The sequence below is a fragment of the Pygocentrus nattereri genome, chromosome 7 (assembly GCF_015220715.1).
Source record: "Pygocentrus nattereri isolate fPygNat1 chromosome 7, fPygNat1.pri, whole genome shotgun sequence".
NCBI classification, from domain to species: Eukaryota; Metazoa; Chordata; class Actinopteri; order Characiformes; family Serrasalmidae; genus Pygocentrus; species Pygocentrus nattereri.
This window is the reverse complement of record NC_051217.1, coordinates 939,869-951,929: the sequence shown is the minus strand read 5'-3', so window position 1 is coordinate 951,929 and position 12,061 is coordinate 939,869. Positions and strand designations below refer to the sequence as shown.

Sequence of the window (12,061 nt, the reverse complement as noted above, 5' to 3'; positions counted from 1 at the left end):
ACTGTCCAGGGTCATAGATCCAACATGGATTGATCGGGGGACACCAGAATCCAACAAGCAAAACAGTACAAAGACCAATATGGCCAACAATGCAAACACCAATACACAGACCAGTACAAACAACAAAGACCAGCAAACACAGGGCTTAAATACACAGGGCTTAAATACACAGGGCTTAAATACACAGGGTAAACGAGGGACAGGCGGGAAACAGGTGGAGACAATCAGGGCTGGAGTCATGAAACAAGGTGGCTGGACCAAAACAAACACACATGGGCTAAACCAAAACAACACGAACACATGGAGAGGACTGAGAGGGGCCAATCGTGACAATTTGGCTTTACCCCTTCGACTGGGCTGAATTTGACCTGGACGATGACCCTGTATGTATATAGTGCCAAAGCCCACCCTTCATTTATTCTATCTTATTGTGAATATGGTCATGAAGTAAAAGTTATGAATATTTCTGGAAATATTTCTGAGAAGATTAGATTGAAGATAACTTAAATGACACATGGAAGTTGAAAGTTGAGGGAAAATGAGTGGAAAAGAAAGTTCCCAAAACCGGTTTTCATAAAATGATTAGAAGAAAATAACAACCATCCAAGACCACCAAAACTGTCACTATCAGTTAATCAGCACCTAAAATTTCATCTTTGAGAGACGGGAGTAAATCAAGCTCCACTCTTGCTTCAAATATTTCTACAAGACGAATGAATCAGTGCTTTGGGTCTGAAAGTACGAAGCCATTACTTAAAAAAGGGAATAGACTTCAAAGAAACTGCTGGTGAGCTCAGAACAGTGGACCTGCCACTTCAGAGTGCCAGTTCAAAAATGCAACCTTTGACACTGAATTTTGAAGGTGTGGAAAAGTATTAGTGCAGATGTCTTAGAAAAACTCAAAGCAAGTCTCGTGAAAAGAATGTAAGTGGTAATAGGTAAAAGATGGACACACTAAATCTATATAAATGTTTTGAGATGTTAAGTGTTAATTTATTGTTTTTATGATGCTGAAAAATGAATATAAATGTTGGGTTAGTGTAGTGGGTAACACCTCTGCCTTCTACACTGTAGACTGGGGTTCAAGCCCCACCTGGGTAAACACCCTACACTATACCAATAAGGGTCCTTGGGCAAGACTCCTAACACCACCTTGGCCTCCCTGTGTAAAATGATCAAGTCGCTCTGGATTAGAGCGTCAGCCAAATGCCGTAAATGTAAAATGGATAAATTCATACCTAATGGCTGTCTTGACTGGAATTTGCATAAATGAAGGGGGTCTCTGACTTTTCCACAGTTAAATGCGTGAGTAAACTGCATTGGCATTTGCATTTCGTTGGCTTGTGTGCAGGCTGGTCAGGTTCAGAAGCTTCCAAGTGAGAGTGCAAGTCAGACGGGTGAGCTGGGAGCTGGGAGCACCATATTGCCTGATGATCTGCTGATAGGGATCCTGTCAGAGAGACTACAGGTAACCAGACCAAATCCCCCACACAGATGACTGCATTATTGAGCAAACTTTGCAGTTGACATCTTTTTCTAGTCATCAGTTCCTTTTTTAACTGTACAGCTGACGCTGTCGCTTGTGACGAACAAAGTGCTTACTTACTTGATGTGTGCTAATTATGCATTCACTCTTGTAGCTTAGTGACTGTCACCGTGGTGTTGTGATTGACGGTTTGGAGACGCTGTATTGCCGCTCTCCGAGCTCCGTGCTCCAGATAGTCCTCAAAGCCTTCGACAACCGCAGGCATATCTACGTGATCAACCTCAACAACAGCTACTACGCTTTCAAAGCCAGAGAGAGAGAGCAGGCGGAGGCAGCTGGTGAGGAGGGGGAGTGTGGAGAACATGACAACATGGAGGGATGGAGATGAAATAGAAAGACAGGGAGGTTGGAGAAAGATGTTGTGCAAAGTGAAAGACAAAATGAGGATTTCACTGTATGCACTCCATATCACACTGGCATTGTTATTGTTATGGCCATACAGATGCAGATGTGATGGATGGATGAATGGATGAGTAAATAAGTAATAAGTGCTGTTGACCGTAAAAACTGTTTGTATATGTGGTCAGAGGCCTTGCAAAGGGAGCAAAGGGAGAGAGAACAGCTCAGACTGCAGGAGATGGATGAGGAAGAGTATGATGAACTGCCTGAGGAAGAAAAAGAATGCATAAACCGGCAACATCTGGAGGTGCTGAGGGAGAACAAACGCAGGTAACTTACTGCTCTGTGACAGTTTTAGTTTGCTTACAGAAAAGAAATAACTTCCTGTGAAATAAAACAAGAAAAGTTCGTAAACCCTATATATATATATATATATATATTCTTGTTTTCCAGCTTTCTGACGTACTGTAAGCCAAGACAAATTATATGTTGAACTAACGGTGCCAATGCCAGGGGCCTTTGATCACTAGGATAGACAGATACCAGCTGAATAGTGGCCAATGATATGTGTCACTGAGGAGGCTTTTGTAGAGATTTGTCCAGGAGCTAAAGTTTTAATTGGGCCTGAAATTCTAGTCAAACCCCAAATATAGCCTGGGACTTTCTATCCAAGCACCTCAAGTGTTTGAGTAATATGCTTATCTCACACCATGCAGGGCTGATATTGTAAGATCTTCACTTTCACCTTAAATCCTAAAGTTCTCTTTCTTTACATAGCACATATTAAACATATAGCAAACTAAATGTAACTATCCTGTGGGCTTCACTTAACTGTATTCTGCATGATTTTTTTTTTTCCACACATCTATTTTCTCATGAGTGTGGCCCTTGTCGACCTCGGTGCAACAGCACAAGAGGTTCCAGTATGCCAGATTAAAAAATGCTGAAAAGTAATTAAAGGTAGAGTGGAAGAACAAACTATGGAGTAAAATCTGCTAAAAGTGGGAATCAAGGAATGAGCCAAACTGGCTGGATCCTGACATGATTGTGAAATGACTTCTAAACCTGATGAAACCCAACGTGTGCAGCATATTTCAAGCTCTACCTCTTTGGCTATAAGTGAGAAGTAATCGGCTTCAGATTCAATCATGGAATTGCTATAGGGAGCAGGAGAGGCTACAGCGAGAGCAGGAGGAGAAGAAGCAGCAGGAGGAGTTAAAGAGGCTACGAGAGGAGGAGGAGATGAAGAAAAAAAACAAGAAAGGAAAAAAGGAGACCTCTAAAGAAGATGTCTTAGGAAAGAGAAGCCAGCTTGGAGTGAAACAGGTTAGAGCTACAGCTGTCAAGAAATATACATGAGATAAGACTGCAAAGCAGCTGAACGTTGTCCATTCATTAAGTTTTCTCTCTCTACAGTCAGGTTTTACATTGCACCCTGAATCCAAACTGGACGAGTACTCTAGGGAGGAGAGAAGGATGTCTTGCATGGATGGCAAAGATACCACAGACTCACCTCTGGAAAGCGGCAGAGATCTTGATGAGGGAGGCAAGAAGAAGAAAGCCAAAGACTGCAAGCTAGTTGACCATGAGGATTCTCCGCTGCCGTCAGACAATCCGGAGAGAGAGCTGGTCAGTCTGAGCCAATGCTAGGTCCATGCTTAATTTTAGAAGATCATGTGAGAACGTTTTGTACCTCCTAGATAATACCAAGCCCTAGCCTCTTTCTTCCACACTCGGCTCACAAACAGCCATGGTTGCTTTTGCTTATTTCAGACACTGTATCATAGAAAACGCTTAGCTGTTTCTAGGTGAAGTAATCTTGCAATGAATCAAGATTCATCATCTCAAACTAATCCTCAGGGACCCCCAGACAGCCCACATTCAACTCACAGCACATAGGGAAAGAGTTACCAAATGCGGACCATTTGGTAACGAATTACTGCACCGTGCAAAAGTCAGACACCCTATATTTATTTAATTGTCAATATAAATGGCTCTTAAGTATGTAGGTTAAGTAGGTGATTTTTCATTAGATATTTATTTAGAGACTGAAGGGGTCCCGGAGGATTGGTTTGAGAACCTCTGATTCAGAGTTCCTAAGCCTTGTAATATTTAGATTTATAGAGTCATTATAGTAAATTTGCTCTTTGGAATTAACAACATAATTTCATTATTAGTGACAAGGTTATGTAATGAACTGCATTTACATTTGTTCATATTTTTTATCAACAGATTCTGTTCTGCAGTTATTTTCTATTTGGTTAGATATCAGCATGACAAGAATGTAAATGATCTCCACAGAATAACTTTATCAAATTCTAGTCATAATGAAATAGTTTCTCTTCTACTTAAAAACCGTCAGTGTGGTAATGATTCAAAGTCTTTTTGTACAGAATTTCTCTGCTTATTTCAATATGCTGTGACTGTGAAATGATAAAAAAAAGCAAAAAGAAAAAAAAAAAGAAGAAGGTTTCATTTTGTATATATCGTGTACATTTCCTCACTCTTGTAGTAAACCACCTGCAGTAATTCCACCTCTGTCTGGTCTGATGTTAATAGGTCACTGAGGCCGACAGGCAACTGCTCTTTCGCTTCCACCTCTATGAGCAGAGCCAGGCACAGATCCAGCATGTGCTGCAGTACTGGGACCGAGCCCAGGGCCTCCTGCTGCAGTCCCTCTTCTCTGAGGAACAGCCTCAGGAGCTTGAGGAGGCCACTGAGCGTCAGGCATCCTCTAGCAAGAAGGCCAAGAAGGAGCAGGAGAAGGAGAAAGTGGAGCGAGAGCGACAGGAGAAAGAGAAGCTGAAAGCTGAGCTCCTGACACCACCACCCAGCCTGACACACACGTTGCTTGGTGACACAGAAGCTTTAGAGAGGGAAGCGGTGCTGGAGGCCATTCCCCATATCTGCATCTCTGTCAGTGAGAAGGAGCAGCTGAGTGAAGATGAACTTCTCAGAAGCTTGAAGCTGCCATCTTTGGAGGAGGTAGAGCAAGATTGATTTAAAGCTTATTTGTTTTTGACATTTTAATATGAGCTTTCACCAAAAATGCCACTTAACACGTTTTATTTCTGAGATTCTGATCACATCAAGCCCCATATTACAGACCTCTTTGTGAGCGTATTCACAGCCATCAACATCTGTTGTTGAAAGTTGCCGATCTTGAGACATATCGTTAAATACACAGTTCATTTGGGCACATGCTAAAGTTGATGTTTTCCCTGCTCCTCAACATCTTAGGTTTTGGATGGATTGGGGCTTGGACCTAGTGGCCCACCAGTCCCTCCTCCCATGCTGTTTTCAGTAGTCCCATATCCCAAGAGGAGATTGGGTCCCAGTCCCCAGCTTAGCTGCTTCGGTCTCTTGGCACACTCATCTCTGGAGGACATGGCTGAGGAGAAGAAGAAGGCAGAATTGGAGGTGGAGGCCCAGAGTCCCATCATCTCTGTCAAGGTACAAACACAATGTTATGTTTCTTTTAAAAATGGCCATCACTTTAAAAAGGCCATTTAAGTGAATAAGTGAAATTACTGTCTGGTTATTTACTTGCCAGGATGAGGTTACAAGTCCAACTAGAGGAAAAGGTAAAAAGGCCTTGGTAAAGGAAGAGCCACCCAAAGAAAGCACAAAGGAAAAGAGACGAACTCCAGCTAAGAAAGGAGGGAAGAGTATAGAATCTCTTCCTACTCCACTCATCACAGTCACCCCTTTCTCTGAAACTGACCAGGCCAGATCTGTGGACAGCCAGTCAGGGCGTGGTCCAAGGTACAGGGTATTATAAAAACACACACACCCAACTACTGTAGAGATCCGTGACTATTAGAGTGAGGCATTTAGATGGTCCATAAATGTCAAAACTGTCAAAAGCGAGACAAAAAAAATATATACTGCTTTGATAATGCCAGTTATCATTTATTCACTTGCATCCCTACAGATATTAATGTGTATTTTTCTTTGGATGTCGCTTTTTTACAGTGAAAAGCCCTGACATAGAGCTGCTACTGCTATTTTAAATTTACTGACAAAATTATTATAAAATAAAAAAACTAAATCTTCCACTATTTTGATATATAGGAGGAAACAGTCTATTGTTGTGCTATATATGAATGCATTATATAAGCTTTGTGAGTTTTCAGCTGAATGCTATCAAATGCTGCCATTTAATTGTATTCAGGCAACGTGCTGTTTAGTTTTTACATTTAAAATTTATTGTTGTAATTTTATGACTTGTTCCTTATATTTTCACATATACTTTTCCTGTGTTCCTGTGAAAAGATACACACACACACACAGACCTAAAGCCATAATTTCAAGCAGATACAACATTCAGAAAAGCTCTTAACCATTATTTTATCTTTGTTATTGGTTTGCTGCTGCTGGTTGCTCGCGGTGGATCACCTAAAGGCTCACTCATTGCCGTTGGGTCGTGCCAGCGAGTGGAGAGGTGACCTTGAGGATTTGGTTCAACTCATCTGTTAAGGGAGAGTTTGATCAAGTGCTCAGCTTTGAGGTCATGGGGACCAAGCGCTGCTATCAACTCTACCTGAGAGGCATCTGCGCCTACCCGTCTGTCAGCAAAGACCATAAGTAAGTTGCAATTGTGAATAGAGAACAGGCAATTGCTTTTTATTATGTTGATAATGTTCCTGTATGTGTATTTGACAGGACGGTGTTTGCTCACTGTAAGAAAGTCTTGCAGCCTGAGAACGGCTTGCAGAAGGCATACATCGTCCGCTCAGGCCTATATGACTTTGGCCCGCTGCTCTGTGGGAAGACCAGAGACAGGTACAGGAGCTGCCTCGTTATTCAAACAAACAGGCTTTTTAAATCAGCATTATCCATCCATCCATCCATCCGGGTCACGGGGGGATGCTGGAGCCTATCCCAGCAGTCTTCGGGCGAAAGGCAGGATACACCCTGGACAGGTCGCCAGTCCATCGCAGGGCAGTCAGACAGACAGTCACTCACACCCAGGGGCAATTTAGCACGTCCAATCGGCCTGACTGCATGTCTTTGGACTGTGGGAGGAAACCGGAGAACCCGGAGGAAACCCACGCAGACACGGGGAGAACATGCAGACTCCACACAGAGAGGACCCCGGTCACCCGGCTGGGGAATCGAGCCCAGGCCCTCCTCACTGTGAGGCGACAGCGCTACCCACCGTGCCACCGTGCCACCATGCCGCCTTAAGTCAGCATTATGCCACGTCTAATTGTTTTTCTGTTCGTTAATTAATTGATTGTTAAGCCCTGCCTCCCATAGTTATTGTTGCTATGTCTGTCAACCTTCCAGTACAGGCTGCCTGGTAACATCCATAGCTTTTAGAAATATTTATTTCTTTCAAAAATAAGTTGGATTTGCGAGGCTCCAGCTCCCCCAGCGACCCAGAAGGATAATCGGCTTAGAGGATAGAGGATGGATTTATGAAATGATTCATGAAACATATGCCACAATACTGACAAAATATGCATATAAATATAAACAAAAAAGGAGTCTGGAAATCATGCTTTAGGTGAAATAGTCTATGTACTCAATGGGGTAGGTTTTCATGTCTAATGAGGAGTGACCGAAGCTGCCCCTTCAAATGAGCTAGTGCTATAGCTAGCCCTGTAGCTAGTCAGCATGTGGTCTTCTACATTATCCAAAACCTTTTCACCTTCAGGAGTGTAATAAAAGCAGCATAACCCTCCAGATGATGTTGAGTTTAGTCTCCAGTTTAGTCTGGGCCTGGCATTATATGTTCATTGGTTAAAGCTTTCCATCACTTCTTAATAATTCTGACTAATGTACTGCCAGCTGTATTCGCACAGCGGGCTTGTTTTGAAGTGTTCTCTGGATGTTTGTGGTACAGGATGGAATGTTTACAGATAGCTGTGATTGGCTGAGAGGCATGAAATTCATCATTTGCAAAAATAACATTACTTGCTTTGCATAGATATAAAGAAAAGAAGTACCCAGAAAACACAGAGACACTAGTAATGCACAACAACTCCCCAATGGAGGCAGAGGTTCATTTCTGCTTCCAGCATGACACCAAGGCCACCACGTTTCTCCTGGACCCGCCAAGCATGATCCTCAAGCCCAATGAGAAAAAAGTAGGTGTCACTGTTCTTGTACTGATGTACCGTTCAAAACAAATCCATCAAATGATCTGAGTTCACCCATACAGAGGTAGACTTAATTCTAATGCTGTGGCAGTTTAGGCAACACTAGATCTTGTTCCATGTGAAGTATGTGTCTCTAAGAGCACTGTGGGTTTGCAGGAGCTCAGAGTATTGGCATACCCCACCACCCCAGGCCTCATAGAAGACAGTGTGGTGTGCTGCATTAAGGAGAATCCAGAACCAGCCATCTTCCGGTTTGTCTGCAGAGGAGTCTGGCCAGAGCTGGAGGTGGAGCGCAAGCAACTCCACTTTGACAAGATTCTCCTTCACAGGTCTCTGCACTATTGCATTTTTGGTTGCACCAGGGCAGTCGTGGGCTGGAGGTCAGGGATCCAGCCTCATGACCGGAAGGTCGCCGGTTCGATCCCCAGAGCCGACAGCACATGACTGAGGTGTCCTTGAGCAAGACACCTAACCCCCAACTGCTCCCCGGGCGCTGCGGATTGGGCTGCCCACCGCTCCGGGCAAGTCTGCTCACTGCCCCCTAGTGTGTGTGTGTGCTCACTAGTGTGTATGTGGTGTTTCACTTCACGGATGGGTTAAATGTGGAGGTGAAATTTCCCTGTTGTGGGACTAATAAGGGTCAATTAATCTTAATTCACTCATTTTGTCCATAACACATATTAGTGTTCATCTGAAGGCATGTTAGTTCATTCTGACAGCATTAGCTTTGACAATAGCATTTGTTGCTGCTGTAAACTTTGTATTGTTGTAATTAAATGTTTAAATGTTTATTGTAAAACTTTGTTGATCTGTATAATATTTACAGTGATATTTACCCAGTAGTACCAACTGTCAGATACATCTGACGTCTATCTCACATCAATCTAATTGGTATATCATATTTTATTACAAATTTGATGATGCTTATCAAGACTGTTTGTTATTCTGTTACTGTGTAGTGAAATCATGATTATTGTGTTGCTGACTTCCACGGGTGTGTTACTCCAGGAGGGACACACGGAGCCTGTGCCTGCGGAACCCCACCGCCTTGCCAGTGGCCTGGCGGTTGAACGGCTTGGAGAATCTGGGTGATGAATTTAGTGTATCACAGGATCAGGGCATCATCATGTCCCACTCCGAGTTTTCCCTTCTCATACACTTCCGAGCCAGGAAAGCCATCATCCTAAAGAAAGCCATACGTCTAGAGGTAACAAGACAGCCAACTCACAAATAGTTGCATCTCCGTGCATTGTAGTAATTGTAGGTGTATATTGGGTGGTTATGGTTTTGAATGAATTGTGCATTGAGGTTTGCTGTTAAACTGCTTTTTTGTCTAAGTGAGCGTGTGTGTGTATGTGTGTGTGTGTGTGTGTGTGTGTGTGTGTGTGTGTGTGTTGTTCAGGTGTCAGATGTGGAGAATATTCTTGGTATTGTCCACACAGAAAACATTCAGATCATGGCAGAAGCTTATGATGTAGCTCTGGGCATCACCTTCTCTAAAGGTACCTGCAGTCTCTCAACCAACAGCCCATAGCCATTGAACATTTTTGTTTTATTTTGATTATTTTGATTATATATGATTATTTTATTTTAATTTGCAGGTGCAGATGGTGATCTGGACTTTGGAACAGTCAAAGTAGGAGAAGAAGTGAAGTTATTGGCTAATCTGAAAAACAAAGGAAAATATGAAATAGCCTACAAGTACGTTCACACCCATATTCATATTGTTCATAGGGATCCAATAAACCTCTAAAGTCATGTCATTACACTGTAGTCAGTATCATTAGGAGCCCTTATTAGGAGCTCCAGGCCTAAAATGGTTTTCGCTATGACTGAAATGAATGGCTTTTTGGAAAATCGTCTTGCAGTCTGTGGTAAATTAAATTTTTCCGAAGCCTATACCTTTTCCCATGTACGCATTTTCCTCTGAGTGTTGCCAGGTCCTCTGATTTATGAGACAAAATACAACTATTGCTAAATTTAAACTAGTGAATTGAAGTCAAGTCAAAATTCATTCATAAAGCAGCAGGGAGTCCATGCCCCCATAAGCAAGCCAATGGCAACAGTGGCAAGAAAACCTCTCTAAGATCAAGATGTAGAAACCTTAAGAGGACCCAAGACTCAGAAGGGGAAGCCATCCTCCTTTTGTCAATACTAGGTAGCAGCAGAGAATAAGTTTTGACCATAAGCAAAGTCTATGATTAAATAGTTGAGCAGTATCATCAGGAAGGTCAGTGGCGAGCAGATGAGGTTTGCACAGCGTTATACAGCAGGAAGCGCCATGGTGGTCAAGCTGGTCCAGAAGGCTGGCGAGTAGTGGGCACCTGATCAAGGCAGATGAAGCAACAGCGTTGAACCACACAGGATGGGCAGTTATTCAGTTATTCATACACTATACAATCTAACATTACTACACTCTATATTGAGATTATAAGACTAGTGACCGCACCGAAGTACACGAACCAGCAAGCTTTGTAAAGTGTGGCAGTTATGTGACATTATCAGTAGTTGTACTGTACTGAGCTTGTACTGAGTACAGTACTGAGTTTGAGTAGCTGTTGTGTAATAGTGTTGAAGTTTCATAATAGACTTACTTTTACAAGACATCATTTCAGTGTGCAGGAGTGTTAGTTTGCTTCTAGAATCTATGAGGCATTTTTCATGGTCTGACCGGTAAATGACCTCTTAATTCAGAGTATCTAGGGACACTTGGGAAAAATGTAAACAAGCCAAAACTTATCAGGTGTGGGGCATTTTTGTTTGCCACAGGGCATGCAATAGCAGCATTTATTAACATGCCATTTATTTTTGTCAGAGAAAAAACTTGTTTAGACCCAGATTTCCAAATATGGGTGTGATGTGACTACAGAATAGTGCGTGACTTCAGAGGTCTATATACACACACATGCAGTCCAGTAGGTATTTAATCGTGTATTATACTGTACGTGTATTTAAGATGGCAATAGCTTCAACGTGGGGTGATATTGCTGTCATTTCATGATTGCAGGTTCATGCTTGAGTCCACAGAGCTCAACTCTATCTTTACTGTTACGCCTGAGAAAGGCTCGTTGTACCCCAATGACCGGCCTACCCCCGTCCAGTTCATCTTTCACCACAACAGGGAGGTGTCCATCAAAGATCAGCCAATCCTACGCTGCCAGGTCAGGACACCTTCCCTTCTTATGACATCTGACCAATCACTGTAGTGTGACCTGTATTTGCTTAACGATTGGCTATCCTTCGCTACAGGTTATTGAGCCGAATGTAGCAGAGGGTGGAGAAACCATCGCCATCATACCCATCAAAGTATCTGCACAGTGCCTTTTCTCCAAATACAGCATCACCCCTCTGAATGACATCAACTTTGGTGCTCTGGTCTGCGGCTCTCGCAAGATGCGAACCCTCGCTGTGGAGAACCAGGGTGACTTTGAGATCCGTTTCACCATTTCCAGAATGTGTAAAGATCTCCCGGTTCCCACAATGAGGAGAGGGTATGAAGATGGAGCCGTTACTCATCAAGACTTCTTTTTCTCTTTCTTTTGTGAGTCCTCTCTGACTGAAACTCCTGTCTCTTCTAGTATGGGGAAGAAGCCATCAAGAGACAGTCACTCTGCAAAACCATCTACTGCTGTCAAACTACGGCGGTCAGACTCATTCCAGAAAGAGGCTGCTGTGCCCACCCAGGTAGAGGATAGTCGATCTGCCCATTTCAGTACTTATTTTAACATGCTGTTGCCCCTCAGTGAGTCCCCAACACCATCTTAACCAGTAACATTTTGTTACTTTATCAGCTCAAGTGAAGTAATATGTCAAGTGAGCCCTTGGAGGATTGAAGAATTGTGTGCATGCAAATGTCGGTCTCAGCAGCAGAACTTGGCCATAAATTATATTAAGATTAATTGACCCTTATTAGTCCCACAATGGGGAAATTCCACCTCCGCGTTTAACCCATCCATGAAGTGAAACACCACATACACACTAGTGAACACACACACACTAGGGGGCAGTGAGCACACTTGCCCAGAGCAGTGAGCAGCCCTATCCACAGCACCCGGGGAGCAGTTGGGGG

At 43.0% G+C, this 12,061-nt stretch overlaps 1 protein-coding gene across 1 annotated transcript in view; it reads left to right on the top strand.

Annotated features, from left to right (window-relative positions):
* hydin (HYDIN axonemal central pair apparatus protein) overlaps positions 1 to 12,061 on the top strand; it is a 123,358-nt gene that overhangs the window by 80,833 nt on the left and 30,464 nt on the right. The window contains exons 40-57 of the mRNA XM_037540214.1: positions 1,352 to 1,468; positions 1,641 to 1,824; positions 2,074 to 2,215; positions 3,049 to 3,211; positions 3,302 to 3,514; positions 4,445 to 4,870; positions 5,126 to 5,338; positions 5,439 to 5,650; positions 6,290 to 6,472; positions 6,551 to 6,670; positions 7,821 to 7,980; positions 8,149 to 8,321; positions 9,001 to 9,199; positions 9,395 to 9,494; positions 9,594 to 9,693; positions 11,000 to 11,153; positions 11,242 to 11,483; positions 11,571 to 11,676. Coding sequence (XP_037396111.1) covers positions 1,352 to 1,468; positions 1,641 to 1,824; positions 2,074 to 2,215; positions 3,049 to 3,211; positions 3,302 to 3,514; positions 4,445 to 4,870; positions 5,126 to 5,338; positions 5,439 to 5,650; positions 6,290 to 6,472; positions 6,551 to 6,670; positions 7,821 to 7,980; positions 8,149 to 8,321; positions 9,001 to 9,199; positions 9,395 to 9,494; positions 9,594 to 9,693; positions 11,000 to 11,153; positions 11,242 to 11,483; positions 11,571 to 11,676 — 3,207 coding nt within the window. The remainder of the gene's footprint in view (positions 1 to 1,351; positions 1,469 to 1,640; positions 1,825 to 2,073; positions 2,216 to 3,048; positions 3,212 to 3,301; positions 3,515 to 4,444; positions 4,871 to 5,125; positions 5,339 to 5,438; positions 5,651 to 6,289; positions 6,473 to 6,550; positions 6,671 to 7,820; positions 7,981 to 8,148; positions 8,322 to 9,000; positions 9,200 to 9,394; positions 9,495 to 9,593; positions 9,694 to 10,999; positions 11,154 to 11,241; positions 11,484 to 11,570; positions 11,677 to 12,061) is intronic.